Source organism: Lynx canadensis, chromosome D3 (genome assembly GCF_007474595.2).
Source record: "Lynx canadensis isolate LIC74 chromosome D3, mLynCan4.pri.v2, whole genome shotgun sequence".
NCBI lineage: Eukaryota > Metazoa > Chordata > Mammalia > Carnivora > Felidae > Lynx > Lynx canadensis.
In genome coordinates, this window is record NC_044314.2 from 74,923,280 (window position 1) to 74,940,930 (window position 17,651).

Below are 17,651 nucleotides of genomic sequence, written 5' to 3' on the forward strand. Positions count from 1 at the left end.
AGAGGCAGACATGGCCTCCAAAACCCTCTAACTCTTTGCTCAACTACCTCAAATACCGGCAGCCCATTGGGAGGGCAGACATGAGCAGCCTGGTGGGCAAACAAACTTGTAACAATACTTGAAGTTGTTTCAACAAAATCAAAGGCCTGGACTCTGGGAGATCCAGGCTGCCTAAGTTTAAATCCTACTCAGTCACTTACTAGGCTGGAGAGACTATGCAATTGCCACAATTTCTTTACATTTCAATTTCCTCCTGTGTAAAACTGTGATATTACAAAAGCCCACTTCACAGAATTATGAGGATTAAATACATTAGTACATGTAAAGTGCTTGAAATAGGGCCTGATACCCAATAAGTGTTCCAAAATATCAGCTCAATGACCAATAGTATTATTTCAGAGAACCTGGACCGATTGTTTTAGTAACGTCTCAAACTTGACATTACAGAGATTTTGCTCTGCATTGCAAAGGGTTCTGCTTATGCCAGGCTGAAGATCACACCTGAGTAGCACCATGTCGATGGGGTGGTAATCGCTTCTTATACACTGACATGACAGGGTCGTCCACAGCAGTCCTGCCTGCACAGAGGAACATGGAATTAGGCCTGTGCTTCCAAAGGCAGCTGTGCTGTTCCAGCCTCCTCACCCACGTCTGATCATAGAGCAGGGTTTGGAGACAGGGACCTCTCAGGCAGCCGCACAGAGCCTGCCGCAGCCCTTCCTCCTTAGCTGCCTTTGCAATGTCCGCTGCCCAGTAACGGTAGGTATCAGTCACAGCTGGGCTGGCGGAGCAGTAGAAACTGGGACATGAAGTGTATGTGAGACCCTTCAGCGACCAACACAGAAGCTCTGCGTCTCACTGCTGGGGGAGCAGGGACCTGACTGGACCCCTCTGCCTCACACTTAGTGAGGGGCTTTCCTGACTTGCAAGGCCAGACCCCAAGGCTCTGTGAGCACTGAATGGGGATTACCGGCAGGTCTGCTGCCCTCATGAGAGGTCCCAAACCCAATTCCCCAGTGTGAAGAGATCACTTCTCTCAGAGAAATGGCAGGGGCAGCCCATTTGCTGTCTATGTGGAAAGCGGACCCTTGGCTCCAGAGGTCATACGGGGTCACTGCAGGAGCTCAGAAATCGGGAGTCTCAGACTCACATTCCAACCCCAGATCTGCATACTTGGGCTGCTCCAGGCCTCGCAATATGTTTGGCACGTTCTCTCTGCTCTGTTCCCAACAAACAAATAGGATCCCCATGGAGGCCTCCACATCCCAGTGCCTGGCACACAGGTGTGACAGCCCAGTGACCCATCCTGCAGTGCAGCATTTACTCTGGCCCTGACAAAGAGAACACCAATGGCTCGGACAAGTTGGTGGGCCATGCTCCTGCAGTGATGAAGTCCTTCTGATAGGCCAGGAGAGGTGCTTTCCACCAGCATCCAGAGCAGCTGTAGTCACTGCATGGCTGAGCAGCGCACCATGTGGCAAGCATCCGGGAAGCGGGCCTAGCCAGGAAGATCTCACGAGAACTGGCTTGCTGCCTGATGAGCTCATGCACTCATAAGCTGTTGGGCTTTGGGCCTAAAGAATCGCTAATTTGCTGGAATCTCAGTTGTGATTATTACAAAAACCGAGGATTGGCTTAAGCAAACGGATATTTACTCCCAACGTGCTAATACCCTCCTGATGCTGCCTAGTGAGGGAACCTCTCATGCACCAGAGTGAGCAGGGAAGGCAGCAGACTGCCCTAAGAATGGTGTGGGCAAAAAAGACCGCACTGGGCTTCAGGGGTGTTTGCTCCTCTGGGAGCAAATATTAGCAGGTAGAGCCTCTACTGAGACTCTTTAAAATAACATCCACAGCGGGGTTGCCTGGGTGGCTCAGTCAGTTAAGCATCCAACTCTTGATCTCGGCTCAAGTCATGATCTCAAGGTTCATGGGATTGAGTCCCATGTCGGGCTCTGGGCTGACAATGTAGAGCCTGCTTAGGATTCTCGCTCCTTCTGCCCCTCCCCCACTCCCCACTCTCTCTCCCTAAATAAGTAAATAAACATTAAAAAATAAATAAAATAGAGGCGCCTGGGTGGCTTAGCTGGTTGAGCGTCTGACTTTGGCTCAGGGCATGATCTCACAAGTTCGGACCTCGCGTCGGGCTCTGTGCTGACAGCTCAGAGCCTGGAGCCTGCTTTGGATTCTCTCTCTCTCTCTCTCTCTCTCTCTCTCTCTCTCTCTCTCTCTGTCCTCCCCCACTCACTCTCTGTCTCTCAAATAAACATTAAAAAAACTTAAAAATAAATAAATAAATAAAACATGGGGTGCCTGGGTGGCTCAGTCAGTTGAGCATCTCACTTCGGCTCAGGTCATGATCTCACAGTTTGTGGGTTCGAGCCCCGCGTCAGGCTCTGTGCTGACAGCTTGCTCAGTCTGCAGCCTGCTTCGGATTGTGTCTCCCTTCTTCTTCTCTGCCCCTCCCCCACTGATGCTCTGTCTCTCAAAAATAAATAAATGTTAAAAAGAAATTATTTTTAAATAAAAAAATGAAAAGAAAAACAAAATAACATCCACAGCAACAACAGCCACAGCCAAGGAGCAGGACGCATGTAAGCACAGGGACTGTGACCAGGCCTCCCGCCCCAAGCCTCTCAGATATACACACAAGAACCCAGAACAGCCTGTCCTCTGAAAGGATGGAGAGAAAAAGCCAATATCAGCCCTGGGGGGTTGGGGGGGGGGGCGGCACCGTGGCGATTCTGGACAAGCCCTTACCCCAGGGGTGATCATGAATGAGCACCTAAGGAGCCCCGAGGAAGGCTGATGGTCGGGGGGTAGTGAAATAAGTCTAGAAACTGCCATGAGCCACCACAGTTCTGCAGTGCCTCCCTGCAGCTCAGAGCTGGAGAGGCAGGGGCTCTGCACACTGAGGTGCCCTGGCTGGAGCTGTGACCCCCCCCTACTCACCAGGCCTGTGAAGCAAGGGCATGGCTAATGTTCCTGCCCAACCCTGAGAGAGATGCAAGTCTAGGAAACAGAGGATGGGCACATCACTGTAAATGAGAGTCCAGGGCCAAGTTCTTCTCTAATCCTTTCAAAGAGGGTAGGCACAAAGCTATTTAAAATCATCCTGAGGGGCGCCTGGGTGGCTCAGTCGGTTAAGCGTCCGACTTCGGCTCAGGTCATGATCTCATGGTCCATGAGTTCGAGCCCCGCGTCAGGCTCTGTGCTGACAGCTCAGAGCCTGGAGCCTGCTTCGGATTCTGTGTCTCCCTCTCTCTCTGACCCTCCCCCATTCATGCTCTGTCTCTCTCTGTCTCAAAAATAAACAAACATTAAACAAAAATTAAAATTAAAAAAAAAATTAAAAAAAATAAAATACAATCATCCTGAGTTTGAATACTAGGAAGCAACCGAGAACTTTGCACCAAGAAGCAAGTCAGATTAAAAGAAAACTAAATTCATTTCTTTTACACCAACAGGGTGAAAGAAAACAATGAAAATCTCTTAAAGAATGACTCTATCTCCTGGGCAGACAATGCCTCTGGGCAAAGCCCAGTCCACCTAAGCACATCCTGACTGCCTCCTGGCCAGCCGAATTCAGCACAGGCTCAAGCACCGCTGTGCTCTGCTCTGTCTCTGCTCTGTGTGCCCAGAGACTAGCAGTGTGCCCTGATAAAGGGATGTGGGGAGCCCGTATGTGTGGAAGAGGTGGGGCAGTTCTGGCTTGGAGAGTACTCGGCTTCCATTGGCAGTGAACAGAGCTTCCTTCCAGGTCTGGCCATAGTCCCACCTTCTCCACGAAGCTGTCTATGGATAGCACATTCCTTATCTGGGACACTGTGGGCCAAGGGTCCAAATGAGCTGACGTACGGCTTTGTGTAACTGTGCACTGATGGCCAGGGGTGCTTCCTCCACATCCTAGAGGCCCACGTATAGGCTGGGCACTGTAGGACACCCCCAGGGTGCTGGCCTGTCCTGATGCTCAGAGAACCAGGTGGGTCTGCCGGTGCTCTGCAGGCAAAGGCTGCCAAGCCTGAAGGCAACGACGGCCCTCCCTTCTCTCACCTGCCTGCTGGAGCAGAGCCAGAGGGAGAGGGCAGGGCCAGGCAGAACTAGCTGGCTCCCTGCTTTGGCCACCTCCTGTAAGTTCTGCAGACTGGCCTGGGCTGGGGGTTTTCCTGGGCTCCTGGTCCTGAGGCAGGACAGGAGAGAGAAGGGAAGCTCTTCTGCACAAGAGACCCAGACTCAGGTGAAGAGCCAGACTTCCCACAGGGCTGGGCAGGATGGCCTTCCAGGGAAGCATGTACCTAAATGGGACTCCAGGGACTGCCCACAGGCCAGGTTCCTGGTTTCCTTCAGGAGCTGCCTAGACATCAATAAGAAAGAAGACGCGATAGTGGACAGGCTCTACAGGCTACCTCTGCTCTGCTTCAGAATGTTCTTTTGAAAGTCTGCCCACACAAAACCTGCTCACACTAATTAATATTTGTGGCAAAATTATAAATATTTCACTCTCCTACTGTTAATCACTGGAATGTTTCACACCTATGCCTCTGGGCCACCCCAGCCCCTCCCCCCGAGTCTTTAGAGGGATGTTCATCTGCCAGCCACTGCTGATGACACCCTCCACTTCTGAGGTGTGACCTGCAGAGCCAACTGCAAAGGAACGACAGCTGCGGATGCAGAAGGAAAGGGACCTGGCTTGGTGACAGAAAGGCTGTCCGTTCCAAGGAGTGTGAGAGCAGACTGTATTGCAAGAATTTGGAGTTTTTTGTTCAGGTTTGACTCAGTTCAAATCCCTTGAACATTCGTAGGATTTCCAGGCCAACCCAAAAGAGCTCTTTGCTTACAAGACACAAGCTTCCTGGTACATTTTCTCTACCTGCTCCAGCAGTTAGAACTAGAAATAGCTCACAACCACTTATTCCACCAGTTCAGTTCAATGAAAGTTTGAGGGGAAAGATGTGGTTGTATCATCAAAATCTGCAGCAACTCTGACTAGCGAACCCTGAAAAGATCACAAATGTTCTGCCAACTAGAAAGAACAGGTTTCTAAGAACAGTAAACTTGGGGGGAATCAATATTTTGAGCAATCTCTCAGCTGGACAAACCCTGCCCCAGTGGGTCCCTGATGACCACCAGGAAAGAACACATCCACCGGAAGCCAGGCTAGCTGTAAGGGAGGGACACCCTCTGGCAGGCCAAGGAGCCTGGACAGATGCCCAAGAGAAGAGACACCAGAAACACGAGGGCCCTTGAAAAGGAGGCAGACATACTGAGGCAACAGGCAGGCACAAGAGTATCACCATGGCCGTGCTCAGACAGCGGCGTCACCACTCTGGGCCTCTGAGGCTCATGCTCAGAGCTGGGAGAAGACTTGTCTTCATGTGCAGCTTTCACTGTGTAACCCTCACCATGCATCACTCTGTCACAAAGAGCCCCTGTGCCCCTATCTCGGACCCAGCTGGTTTCCCAAGCTCTCTCCCTGTAAGGTCTCTCTTCTGTCCACCCCAGTGACCTCAGTCCAAACGCTGTGGGCCCTCCAACCTCCATGTCTTTGCTCCCAATGTCCCTCACCTGAAACGGCCCTGCAGGCCTCTCTGGAGGACTACCTCCTCCAGGAAGTCCTCCCAACCCACCAGGCCCCACAGTTAGCTCATGGCACCTTCTCATGGCACCAACTGCTGCCCCAAGACACCACCTAGGGACACACAGATCCAACCAGGCAGCGGGAATCAGGGTGCCCGTGTTGGCTTTCCTCGTGGGCCTTCTTCCTGCCCAGCACATAGCAGGCACTCAACATATACCATGACCAGCTACAGCCTGGAGAGGTTTCTTAAAAGTTAAGAATGGAGAGGAGAACAAAGGTGACTGGCTCTGCCCTCTGACAGCCTCCCTCCCTGCCCCAACATCAGTCCCCACCTTGCAGGGCACACGCAGGACAACCTAAGTGCCACTAGGAGCCTGTCCCACATTGAAAACATCTGTTCACAGCATATAGCTTGCCTACCGTGAGCTGACCTCTCCTTGACCCTGGGAAGGGAGGCTGGTGAGGACTGATGCCACATGCAGCCCCCTGCCCCAAGCCTGGACACCGTGGACTGCACACACAGGGCCCACCTCAGAGCATCTTGGCTACTGTACACAATGTACATTTTTACACATTTGTCCTTCTAAAGATAACTTGGTATCTTAGAGTCTGTTGCCTTTGTTACTTTTTTAAAACCAGAAAGAACAAAACAATGGAAATACAGGACTGAGCCACCTGCCAGGCCAACGGGCAGTGGGAGGAAGCCACTGCTGCATCTGGCCAGAACTGAGAACATGGGCTGTGGGCAGAAGCCAAGCACATCAAACACACACTATCCAAATCACAGGACCAGCGATGTGGAGGAGCTCCTGGTCACAGGGGAAGCAGGGAGCCGGACTGAGGACTAAGCATGCGGTCTGCGCTGTCCCTTGAAGCGAGCCGTGACAGTGCAAGCAGAAAGACAAAGCCTGGAGAACAGAGTGTGGTCAGGGTTAGGGGCAGCACGGGCAATATTGGTGGAGGCAGTGTGGGTGAGCAGGCGAGGATGAGCACAGATGGCACACGACACAAACAGTGACAGTATGGTGGGTGAGGACGGATGGTCACATGGGAACTTGCACAGGGCACCCTGGGCTCCCACGTGGCCCATACCCTACAACCTGGGGCTCAGGGCAGGCTCTGTTCGTGCTGTAAGAGGGGCCAGATGGGCATCCCGCAACCATGAACACCAGCCTCCACAGCTCCCGCTCTTCTGACCCCCAGCTTGTGCTCTTTCCACCCTTCGTAGTAAACACTGACACACCCTTGGGCCTTGGCTAAGCTTTGCCTCCTCAGGAAGGCCTCCTATCCACCAAAGCCAGGCCAGATCTCTTTGGGGTGGTTTCAGTTGCACCCTGACACTCAGTTGATCCACAGCTTCACACTTGCCTTCCCCAGAACCTGCAACAGGCACCAGAATTGTCCCATGCACCCAGCACAATGCTAATGGGCACTAGATAGGCATGGCCATGGGCTGGCTGAAGAACCCCACAGAAGGCTCAGCCTCAGACTGACCACAGGGCAAGACCTCTGCTTTCTGAGGCCCTTTCTGGCTCCGAGATTCTTGGCTCCGAGATTCTCGGGTAACATGGAGCAGGGCAGGCAGACAGCAAGGGTCTTGGCAGTCCAAGAGAGCCACTATGTACACATCCCAAAGGCTGGCTGAGCTGGGCCAAGTTATGGACCAAGGTGTCCCGTAACAGCCCTGCTCCATAGGCCCTGCTACCGACAAACTTCCAACAAACAAAGCAGGGAAATGCACACAGATCCAGTCTCCATCAGGTCAGCGAGCACAGGACCTTCCCAGTGTTAGCCTCCTCTGGCCTGGGGTGGAAGGAACCTTAGACCCCCCCCAATTCTCCCTCAGCTTCACCCCAGCTACCAGCAGCCCTAGAAGAGTGTCCAATTGCCCTCAGCTTGGCTTCCTCCCAGGGAAACAGGAACAATCGCCAAGCAAGGCAGCTATAAGGGCGGGACCACAGGCACCTCTCCCAGGGCCCAGCCCAGAGCAAGCACACACTGATATGACACGGGGCACAGTTACTCACACACGTGTTCACACACTCCATGCTGGGGAAGGGTATAAAATTTGTTCAGAAATCTCATTATGCTACGTTTGAACATGAGTAAACAGCAATCATTGTGAGCCCCTTGAGGGTCACAATGTACTCCCTACGACTCCTTTACCTTGTCAGGAAACATCAACACTAAGGATTTCAGCACTGAGACAAATCCCAAAATGGACGGGAGAAATAAGGCAGGCTGGGAAGAGTGGTCAGGCAGGGCTGCTTCCTTCTCTCTCTCTCTCAGCTTGGCCAGAGGGCCCCTCTTCAGGTCAGCTATGGGCACACTCTCAGCCACCCCAAGAAGGGCTAGCTTTCATATCTGACAATGATGGAGTCTCAGAGCAACTCAAGGGCCAATCCCAGAGTACCTTTTAGCCAGAGCTGTGGATAGGCTGCTGGAAGCTTCTAACCCTAGTGCAGGATGGCACAAGGGTGCAGATGGGACCAGTCAAGAGAGCAAAGAAGGTTTCTTCTAAGAAGCCATTATCAAATGTTGAGTTACCTACATAAAATCTGGAGCTATTTTTTCTAAATCTCTTCTAAAAATTTACAGCAAATAAGAATTGACTCTAGCTGATTTTTGATTTTGAAGCTCAGGTATACAAAAGTAGAAGGGCAGCTCAAAGGTAGGGTATCCTAACCATACCTTAGGGAAGTCCTGATGCCTGGCTCCCTGTCTAGCTGATAACAAGTTAGCCTCTAACAGGCTCCAGGATACAGGAGACTTGGGCCCAGAAACCCAAAGGCCCAGCCCTGCTCAGAGGCCACTGCTTCCAAGGACACTGCCTGTCCCTCTTCCAAAGCCACACAACTGGCCTGAGAGAGACAGGGTGCAAACTGAGGATGACAGGTCCCAGACGCGGGCTCCTCCTGCTATGCAGTGCTACATGGCCCTTTGTGCCAGCTCTGATGACCTGGGGATTTCTGCGTCTAGGATGTGGTTACACTGTGCAAGCACCTTCCTTTAATACTCATGAGAAAAACGTTACTCCTGTTCACCAGGTGAAGAAACCGGCTCAGAGTCAAGTCCCTTACCCAAGGTGGCCACGCAAGGTAGCAGTGAGGCTGGGACTGAAATGCAGATCTCCCTGACTCCAACTTCCCTGTCTTACCTCAAGCGGGTCCCTGAACTGCTTCTCTTCGTGTGCACCAGGGCTAGAAGCACCCATCAGCCTTCCTGTAGAAGGGCTCAGTTATGGCCTGGAGTGAGCACTAATGCCCTGTCCTCCCACAACAGGAGAGCCATGGCTGGTCTCAGGCTGAAGAGTTGTGTGGAAAGTGTGGGGCCACACGTTCTCCTCCCAGGGCTAGCAGGCCAGCCTGGCTGGGTCACAGGAGGCAGCAGAGGTGGGCAGTGCAGGCCTTGAGGCCACCAGCCTGACATCAGCAATCTGCTGCTTCCGCCAGAGCCAGGGCCTTTCCCTATGAGCTAGTGTAACAGCTGAATGGGCCACTTTAACATTCTAAGATAGGGCCCAAATATTTTCCTGTTGCAGACACTGCTTTCTTTCTGAGGTGAGGAGGGCAAGAGTTCTGAAAGCACCATGCAGCCAGGCCCGTGCAGAGCACAGCATGGCCAGTGCAGGGCTTCCTAGCACTTTGGGCTGGGACTGGGCAAAGGTGGGCCATGATTCCACATTGTTGACAGAAATCACTTTTAAAAAAGTATTTTTTTTTCAATCATTAAAAAAATGCACAACCACTGAAACTATATTTGAGCCTATCTGAATGGCTCCCTCTGCAAACTCCCAGAGCAAATAACCATTATGTTGGCATTCAAGCCATGTCACCCCAGTGCCTGTCCCCAGCACTCGACTTCCCTGCAGCTCCATGTGCACATGTGCGCACCAACATGGGACAGCTGGGCAGCGGTGCCAGGCAGCATCATGGTCCCTTTCTGCCTCCTTTCCTCTTTGCTTCTGGGGTGTGCCCACACCAGGGGAGCTACCTGCAGCTCTGTGCACTCATAGGGCCAAGCACAGTTCCTGCTAGCCAAGCTCAGCTCAAACCTGCAATGCTGGGAGAGGTGCCGGCCACAGGCCTGTGGACAGCAATGAGAGGCGTTCCTCTCTCACAAAAGCTGGCATGATGCTAAATCTTCACAGGAGTACCTGGCAGAAACTAATTTGCAGAGCAAGGATTGATATCCAGTGTGTTTTCTCAATATTTTCAAGAGTAAAAGGTTGGGAACAGGGTAGTTTTCCTGTTGAACCCGAGTTAAGTAAGACGGGGAGGGACCTGGCTTCAGGCCATGTGCAGGACTGAATCCGCCCTCTGGGGCACAGGGAGGTGATGGAGCCACGCAGCAGCAGGCATTCAGATGCACTCAGATCAGCAACCTCTCTCTCCACACCCTCCCCGTACCCTTCTCACAGGCCAAGCAGAATCCAGGAGGGGGCACTGCCAGTCTCCTCTCCTCTCCTATCTCCAAATCCTGGCCCAGAGGGGGCGGTGGGGCGCTGCCCATCTTCCTTCAGCACTTCTCTAAACCTGCTCTCACGCTCTTCTCACCCACAACATCTTACACTCCAGGAACCCATGCGATGGGCAAGGGGTGTCCCATGCCCGGGGGAAGGTAGGGCAAGGCCCACTTCCCCACAGCCTGATGCAATCAGCGGCGTGTGAGCGAAGGCCTGCTTGTCTGTTGGCATTGTCATTGCTTCCCCAGGGTTCCACCTTAACGCCCTCTCAATCCACCAATTTGGTTCATTCCAGCAAATACTTTATCACAGCTTATCACTGTAAAGGTGAGGAGAACATGAAAAAATCAAGCTACGAGGTCAGCATGCGAGCCTCCTAATGTTAGTAAGAAATGTGGTTCAAGGGTCGCCACCTGCCATATCCCGTGTGGGATGGCCTCGTATGCGGTCCCAGCGGACTCCACCACCCCGTCTGCACTCCCAGGGGTGACAGACTCAGCACCAGTCACAGTCCTCCCACGGCTATCAGAGGATGTGCTGTAATAAGGCAGGCACAATGCCAGCGCCACTGGACTGATTGCACGGAGGCCGCTCCAAGCAGCCTGCAGACCCCAACAGCTAGTCCACGGTCTTTCCTGCCACATCCCCATTCCTGAGGTGGGAAGATGCAGGCTCATAGCTGTGAGATACCTTAGCCTTCCCTGCCCCTTCCCAGCCCCCAGGTGGGCCAGCTGGCAGGTGGCGACCCTGAGCATGTTTTGGAAGCACAGAATCACCGTGAGGCCATGAGGTTAATGAACAGCCGCAACATTGCCCGTGTCACCCCAGACCCAGCACCCCCCCTCACCAAAACAAAGCGAATCATCACCCGAAGCACCCTCCCCCTTGATTGGCGTGCCGCCCTGGGCTGGCAGTAGGGAGAACAGGGACTGTACCGTCCGGCGTCGCCTGCTGGTGGGGTTTTTTACATTTGACGTAATCGTGGTCAATCGGAGTAGCTGTGTAAGGTGGGGATGTCAGACCTGGGCCAGAGGAGGAGGGGAGGGAGGCTCCGGGGCCCGGCAGTGTCCCAGCTGAAGAGTGGGAGTCCTCATCCACCAGGCAGGCCTTCTCTCTGTGGGAAGATGGTTGGGGTGCAGGTCAGAATCTCCACATCCCACTGGAATGGGACGTGTGCTGGTCTGAGACAATCCTTCCTGACTGCTGAACCCCACACCATCTTCACGGGCTTCCTCTGCCCTTCCTAGGGCCCACTGCTCCCACACACCTCAGGTGACCTGCTCCTCTGGCTGGTGTCTCTTCAGCTGCTGAAGAAACTGCCCCCATGGCATCCCCTTGGGCTCCAGCCCCGAAAGGCCACCGCCCAGCCATCTCAGGCCCCAGGGAGACTACAGGGGAGCTGACAGGCCCTTCCTCGGAAGCACCCACCCCACACCCTTCCACACCAAGTCAGCACCCTTCCATGTGATGCCTGAGGCTTGGTAGATTTAATTCTCGGTAAGATGCAGACAGAGAAAACATCTGGATTTACTGCAAGCTCTCATGTGTACGAGGATATCTACTGTTGAACAAAAAAGTCAGAAACACCTGAAATGTTCCATCGAAATAGCTATAGAAAACATGATACACCCATGCTATGGAATAACATGTAGCAGAGACTATGGGTAGCCACTAGAAAGAATGGAGTGAATGGGGTACCATCTCTATGGTTTTGGTCCCAGCCCCTTTCTCAGGGGAATGTAAACTCGAGCATAACACCTTCAGTAGTTTGTTTTTATAAAATAAAAGAAACCCTACAATTGTACATGTAAATGTAAGTGTACATAAATGCACAGCTAATTGTTTGAGAAAATACATGAATAATGGTTAATTCTGGGGAGGAAAGGGGATTTGTCAAATTTTAGCCTATATGTTCATATATTGCCAAAATTTTCCATAACTAGAATATATCCATGTATTATTTGTATAATTAAAAAAATTTTTTAAAAGAGTTATGATCAATAAAAGAGAACATCATTGTACCTTGGGGGCCCTTTGCGACTAAAAAATGCACATCTATAATTTCTAGAGCACACTGTATCCACCTGGGTGACCTGTCACATGCATGCCCATCTCTCCTATAAGACAATGGGCCTCAAGGTCAGAGCCTGGGCACAGGTCTCTCTGGCACTGGGCTGAGCCCTGCACAGTGCCCAGCCAGGCAGGGAGGGGCACAGAGATGAGGCAAGCTGAGCTGAAGCTCCGAGATGTGGACACCAGGGTAAAAGAAGTCTGGGCCACAATCAAGGGAAGGCCCAAGGGTCCTCTCCACCCAGTGAGGGGACCATACCAGGGCCCTAGCATCCTCATGCTCTCTGGAACTACAGGAAGAGTCCACGCCTCTGATGCCCTTTCCTGTTTCTTGGGAGAACAGGCAGCAGACAGGTCCTCACAAGGCCCCCACTCTTGGTATAGGCCCTGGAAAAGGACCCAGGAGTAAGAGTCTGCAACATGAAAACTGCTTTCCTACAGTGTTCTGCATAGGACAGAGCTGTGCCCCAGTGGCGATGGGGAGGAGCTGGCTTCTCCTTAGGGCCTGCCCCTGAGGATGGGGTGGCCCCGGGCATGGCCCCAGCGTGAGGTGATATGGGATTGCACACTCAGCCTCTCCTTCTCAGATTCAACAGAAATACCTTAGTCCAGCAACCAGGAGTCTCCAGATGAGTTCCAGAGACTCAGTGAGCTCCGGTTTACTCAGCAGTAACCCCCCAAATGCCACCTTGCTGTAAATGAGCCATCAGGGTACACATGGGATAAGCTGCTAGGTGAAGAGGTGCTACTCACTTCTCTGAAGCTTTGGGCGTGTTCTTCTCCTCGCCCCTGGCAAAGGGTCCTTCTGCAGCCTCCTTCATGAAGTTGACCAGGACCTCTGCACTGACCCCAGAGTCGGGCTTCCCCAGGAGCTTCAAGATGGAAGCGTGGAGCCGGAAGTACACCTAGGAGAATCATACTTGGGTGTGAGCAGCCTTCCCAGTTGCTTAGGTCCGTTCCACAGGCCAATCAGCCACACTGGAAAAGGGCCACTGACCAAGGAGACAGACCACCACACACTGCCTTTTTTCATTCGCTTTTAAACCAGCCAACCCATAACTCATTCAAAGCAAGCTCTGACAGTTAAAATGGACACAAACTCTCAGTATTCTAGCTTAAATGTTTAGCCAGTGATGCAGGCCAAGTGGTGGTAAGATAATGAGAATAACAACCCTCACCTCTGCTCAGTGGGCATCTCCTCCCACCACAGCCCCTGCCACCCACTGTGTGCCCCTCTCCTGGCGCCCATACAAAGTGAGTCTCCACACCCGTCTCCCACCACACTCCGGACTCCTGAGTGAGAACAGTTGATTTCTGAGGTGCAGAGCAGTTGATTTCTGTCTGTGTGCCTGCACCTGGGCAAGCTGGGTGCTGTAGGCCTAGAGAAGCTTGCCCAGGAGGTACAGGGTGAGGGGAAGAAGGCACGCCGCATCATTCAGGGCCCTGTGCTTTTCTTCACTTCCTTAAGTTCTCACCACAATCCTCCACTTACAAATGTCTGAGGTAAGATGCCCAAATCCCCACAACCAGGAAAGGCCAGGGCCACGTTAAACTCTGGTCCGCCCTGCCCTCTACTGCTCCCAAGTAAATGCCACATCAGACACAGACACCTCTACAGGTCACTTGGCCTGACTTTCGCATCCACCTGTGGGTGCAGTGTGAGCTCCTGCCTGTGGCAGACTCCCACAGGTGGCACAAGGAGTGTTACGAAGGCTGGGAAACCCTGTGGCTGCAGACCCTGATTAACCAGCCTCTCTCACGCAGAGGTGGTTCTCAAGAGAGGCTGCCAAGGACCATGCAGGTGAGATTGCCAGGGGGTATGGCCCAGGCAGCATTCTCAAGAGGGCATCCTGGACAGAGGGGCCCACACCCAGAGCCTCTCCACCGCTAGCCCGCCTGTGGCCCCAAGTAATTAACCCGAGCAACTCCGTTTTTAGGCATAGAAAACCTCTGGGCACACACACATGCCCAGGTGGCCCTGCCGGAAGAGCACAAAGTATTCAATTGGCAAAGTTTAACCAAGTGGCAGGTTCAGTATTTTGAATCCGGGCTCAACAGCAGAGGTGAGTTTTCACCAGGGCAGGGTTAAAGTCTTAAGAGAAATGTCACTTTTAAAGTAAGATATCCACAGGTTGCAGCTGAATGCCTGTTCTCCTGAGAGCCGGCATGGTGTTCTGGGCCTCAGTTCCTTACCTGTTAAGTCCCTGGACCCCACAGGCACACCATCCTGCCTGCTCATTGGTTCTATGAGGCAGCAGCAGAAGCCAAAAGTCAAAGAAACACCGTGGAAGAAAAACACAGTTGTCGTTTTCCTGAGGGCTGGGCTACCTCCCGCACACGGGTTGGGTGCTGCACGAGGGCCCTGGGTGCAGGGGATCTGGCCCCAACCGCCCTTCTCTTCTGCTGCTGAATAACTTAGGGCAAGTCACACTAGTCCTCTAGGTCTCAGCCTTCTCAGCCCGAGTGGAAAGCATGAAAGAGCTGTAGTGGGAAGGACATGGGGCTTGGGGCTGGGAATGATGGCAACCAGGAAGCTGCTGAAGACGTGCTCAGTACGAAAGTGAACTACACTTTATCATGAACCCTATGAAGATGGTCCCTGAAAAGCGGCTGTCAACCACTCAGCAGGCATCATTTTTCAAAGGCAAATTTTTAAAAATGAGACTTTTCTGCTTGTTCACACAAGCAAATATTGGAAAGAGAATACTAACATGGTTGAGGGAAAACAGACATGCTAATTGATCAGTATAACCTTTCAGGGCCACAGGACACTGTGGATGCAACACTAAATCACCCTTGAAAATCCCCCGTAAGTGCTCCCTGATATGCATGCAAGAGCAGGCCCTGCCTGTACCCTGTTGAGGAAGAAGTGGAAGAGAAGTGCACCCTGCATTGGGCTCCACACTGACAGTGCGGGGCCTGCTTGGGATTCTCTCTCTCCCCCTCTCTCGCTCTGCCCTTCCTCTATGCACTCTCACTCTCCTGCTCTCTCTCTCTCTCTCAAAATAAATAAATAAACTTAAAAAAAAATGCCAGTTGCAAAATGGTATGAAAATGTTACTACGTATCTATATGTCAATAGGGGAAAAATCTAGAAAGATAAATACATGCCCAGACTGTTAATAGGGATTATTGGGTTAAGAGGATAGGATCACTGGGGACTTTAGCTTTTTATTTTAAACACTCCTGAATGTTTGACAGGCACCTGGGTGGCTCGGTTGGTTGAGTGTCCAACTTCGGCTAAGGTCATAATCTCATGATCATGGTTCATGAGCTTGAGCCCTATGTTGGCTTTGTGTTGATGGCGTGGAACCTGCTTTGGATTTTCTGTCTCTCTCTCTCTCTCTCTCTCTCTCTCTCTCTCTGCCCCTCCCCAGCTCTCTCTCTCTCTCTCTAAAAAAATAAATATTAAAAAAAATTTTTTTTAATTTAAACACTTCCGAACGTTTGATTCTTATATATATTTTAACCATGAATGTGTGTTAATTTTATAATCAGAAAAAAAGTATATAAAGGCAGACAAGGCATAATAAACAAGCAGATTCTACCCCAAACTCCAAGAAGCTTGCTGGGCACATGGGACTGGCAGGCACTGGGCACGCAGCCTCAGAAAGGGCAAAGCTAAAGTGCTCTGGAAGCAGCAAGTCCTGGGCCAGGCCAAGTATATCTGGATCCTCACCCGTGTGCTTAGTTTCCTCCCTACAAAATGTGCTGGCTGCAGCCTCCCAGCCTGCCTCACAGGACTGCCCTGAGCATCGGGGAGAGTGTGGAGTTGTGTGTTCCAGATATCGTAAAAGCAAATCTGAGCTGTAAACAACTGCTCTTCTCTTGAGGAGCAGCGCAAGACCCAAGTCTGGGGTCAAGAAAACAGGCTACTCCCTTGGCCCTGTCCTGCCAAGCTGGGTGCTCTGGGCATACCCTATGGCCTCGCCAGGGACAAGGGCACCTAGCCTTCTCCTGCCACCCTGCAATGTGGATGCCCTGGGCACTGGGAGATGCTGTGCTGCACTGTTGTCATCACTGAGTCAGGTTCTTGGAACCTACATGTGCTAAGGAAGAAAGATGATTTTCTTCTGGGAGATACAAATAAGACACTCCTCTCCCAGAAAGGATAGTAAGCACTCCTTAAAAGAGAGAGGAAAGGCCGCTTTAATTTAATTGCACACAAAGCTGCTGAACACAGAGAAGTTTCCAGCGGGTTGCATGGGAGTCACTGGGACCTCATGCCCCATCCCCAGGGAGACAGAGAGACTGGCCCACCCCTGCCCTGCTTCCCTGCCCTCGGCCAGCACAGTGTCACCTCCAGGGCCTCCATGGCCAACTCAGGTGGGTTGTGGTAGTGGATCTTCTTGGGGTAGCGGGCAGCCTCTTCGTGCAAGTAGTGGCCAGCCTGTCTGTAGTGCAGCAGGTAAACAGCGGGAGGCTGCTGCTGCTTCTCGGCGACCTTGCCCAGCATGTAGTGGATGAGCCACTCTTCCTCATCACCGTCGCCCTCACAGCGGGCCGCCGACGTGAAACAGTGCCTGGCTGTCTCCAGCATGCTATCGCGCCGGCCCTCCATCTGGAATGAGACCACGAGACGAGGCTGGGCTTAGCCCACGGTCTGAACCTGCACAAGATCATGCCTTATCCCATAGGGAAGCCCTGCTGCCTTCCTTGCGAAATTTATCATCCTGTCAACGACCCTGAGACACAGAAGTGTTATCACCATTTCATAGCTGAGGACAGTGTGGAGAGGCCTAGGGACGCCCCCCGCCCCCCACACCAAAGTACACATCAAGTAAGGCACAGAGCTGGACTGAAACCAGGTCACCTCATGTCAACTCCAGTGTCCTTTCTTTTATTTCCCCCCAGCACACCCTGAAGGACACAGTTTAGTAGATTATGAAGTACCTACTGACCCCCTTCTCAAGGTCCCAACTACAACCCTCACTGTGGTTGCAGTGAGGGCCTGTGCCTGGGAAGGGGAGACAGCATCAGGCTGGGGCTGCCAGGAAAGCCAGGCCAACAGCGGCCGAGAACACCGAGAGCCAGTGCCAATGTTCTGAGATGAGCCCCCTCACCTACACGCGGTGAGCACTTTTCTCACCTGCTCACTAGGGTGGGCAAGCAGAGCTAGACACGATGTACACCCCCAACACCTAGCAACACAGCACTGAAGAGGATGTGCACCCCTGGGGTACCATGGGACTTCCCACCCTGTCCTCTGCACCCTTCCAGAAGGACCTTACAAAAGGGTAGATTCCTAAGCCCCACCCAAGACCCACTGCCTTGGAGCTGTGCCTCCAGCCACCCTCTCACACACCAAAAGGTGGAAACAGCTAGGACAGAAGATCAACCTCTAAGATGCTTTCCAATTTTTTCTAGTCCCTGTATGAGGGCTATGGGCCAGCACCTAGGTGTCACTGACGTGAGATGTCAGCCATCAAGTATGTGCATCCCTTCATCCCAGAACTCCTGGGCTAGGAGCTGGAAGAAACCCTGACTGTGTGGGGCCACAGGGGCAGCTGTTCCCAGCACCGCAGCTCTCTGGGCCCTC

At 52.5% G+C, this 17,651-nt stretch overlaps 1 protein-coding gene across 5 annotated transcripts in view; it reads right to left on the bottom strand.

Annotated features, from left to right (window-relative positions):
- Window positions 1-17,651, bottom strand: part of CABIN1 (calcineurin binding protein 1) — a 153,550-nt gene that overhangs the window by 70,820 nt on the left and 65,079 nt on the right. For all 5 annotated transcript variants that reach the window (XM_030336043.1, XM_030336046.1, XM_030336045.1 and 2 more), the window contains 3 exons: window positions 16,413-16,673; window positions 12,866-13,017; window positions 10,978-11,156 (listed from right to left, as the gene is read on the bottom strand). In XM_030336043.1, the coding sequence (XP_030191903.1) occupies window positions 10,978-11,156; window positions 12,866-13,017; window positions 16,413-16,673 (592 nt within the window). The remainder of the gene's footprint in view (window positions 1-10,977; window positions 11,157-12,865; window positions 13,018-16,412; window positions 16,674-17,651) is intronic.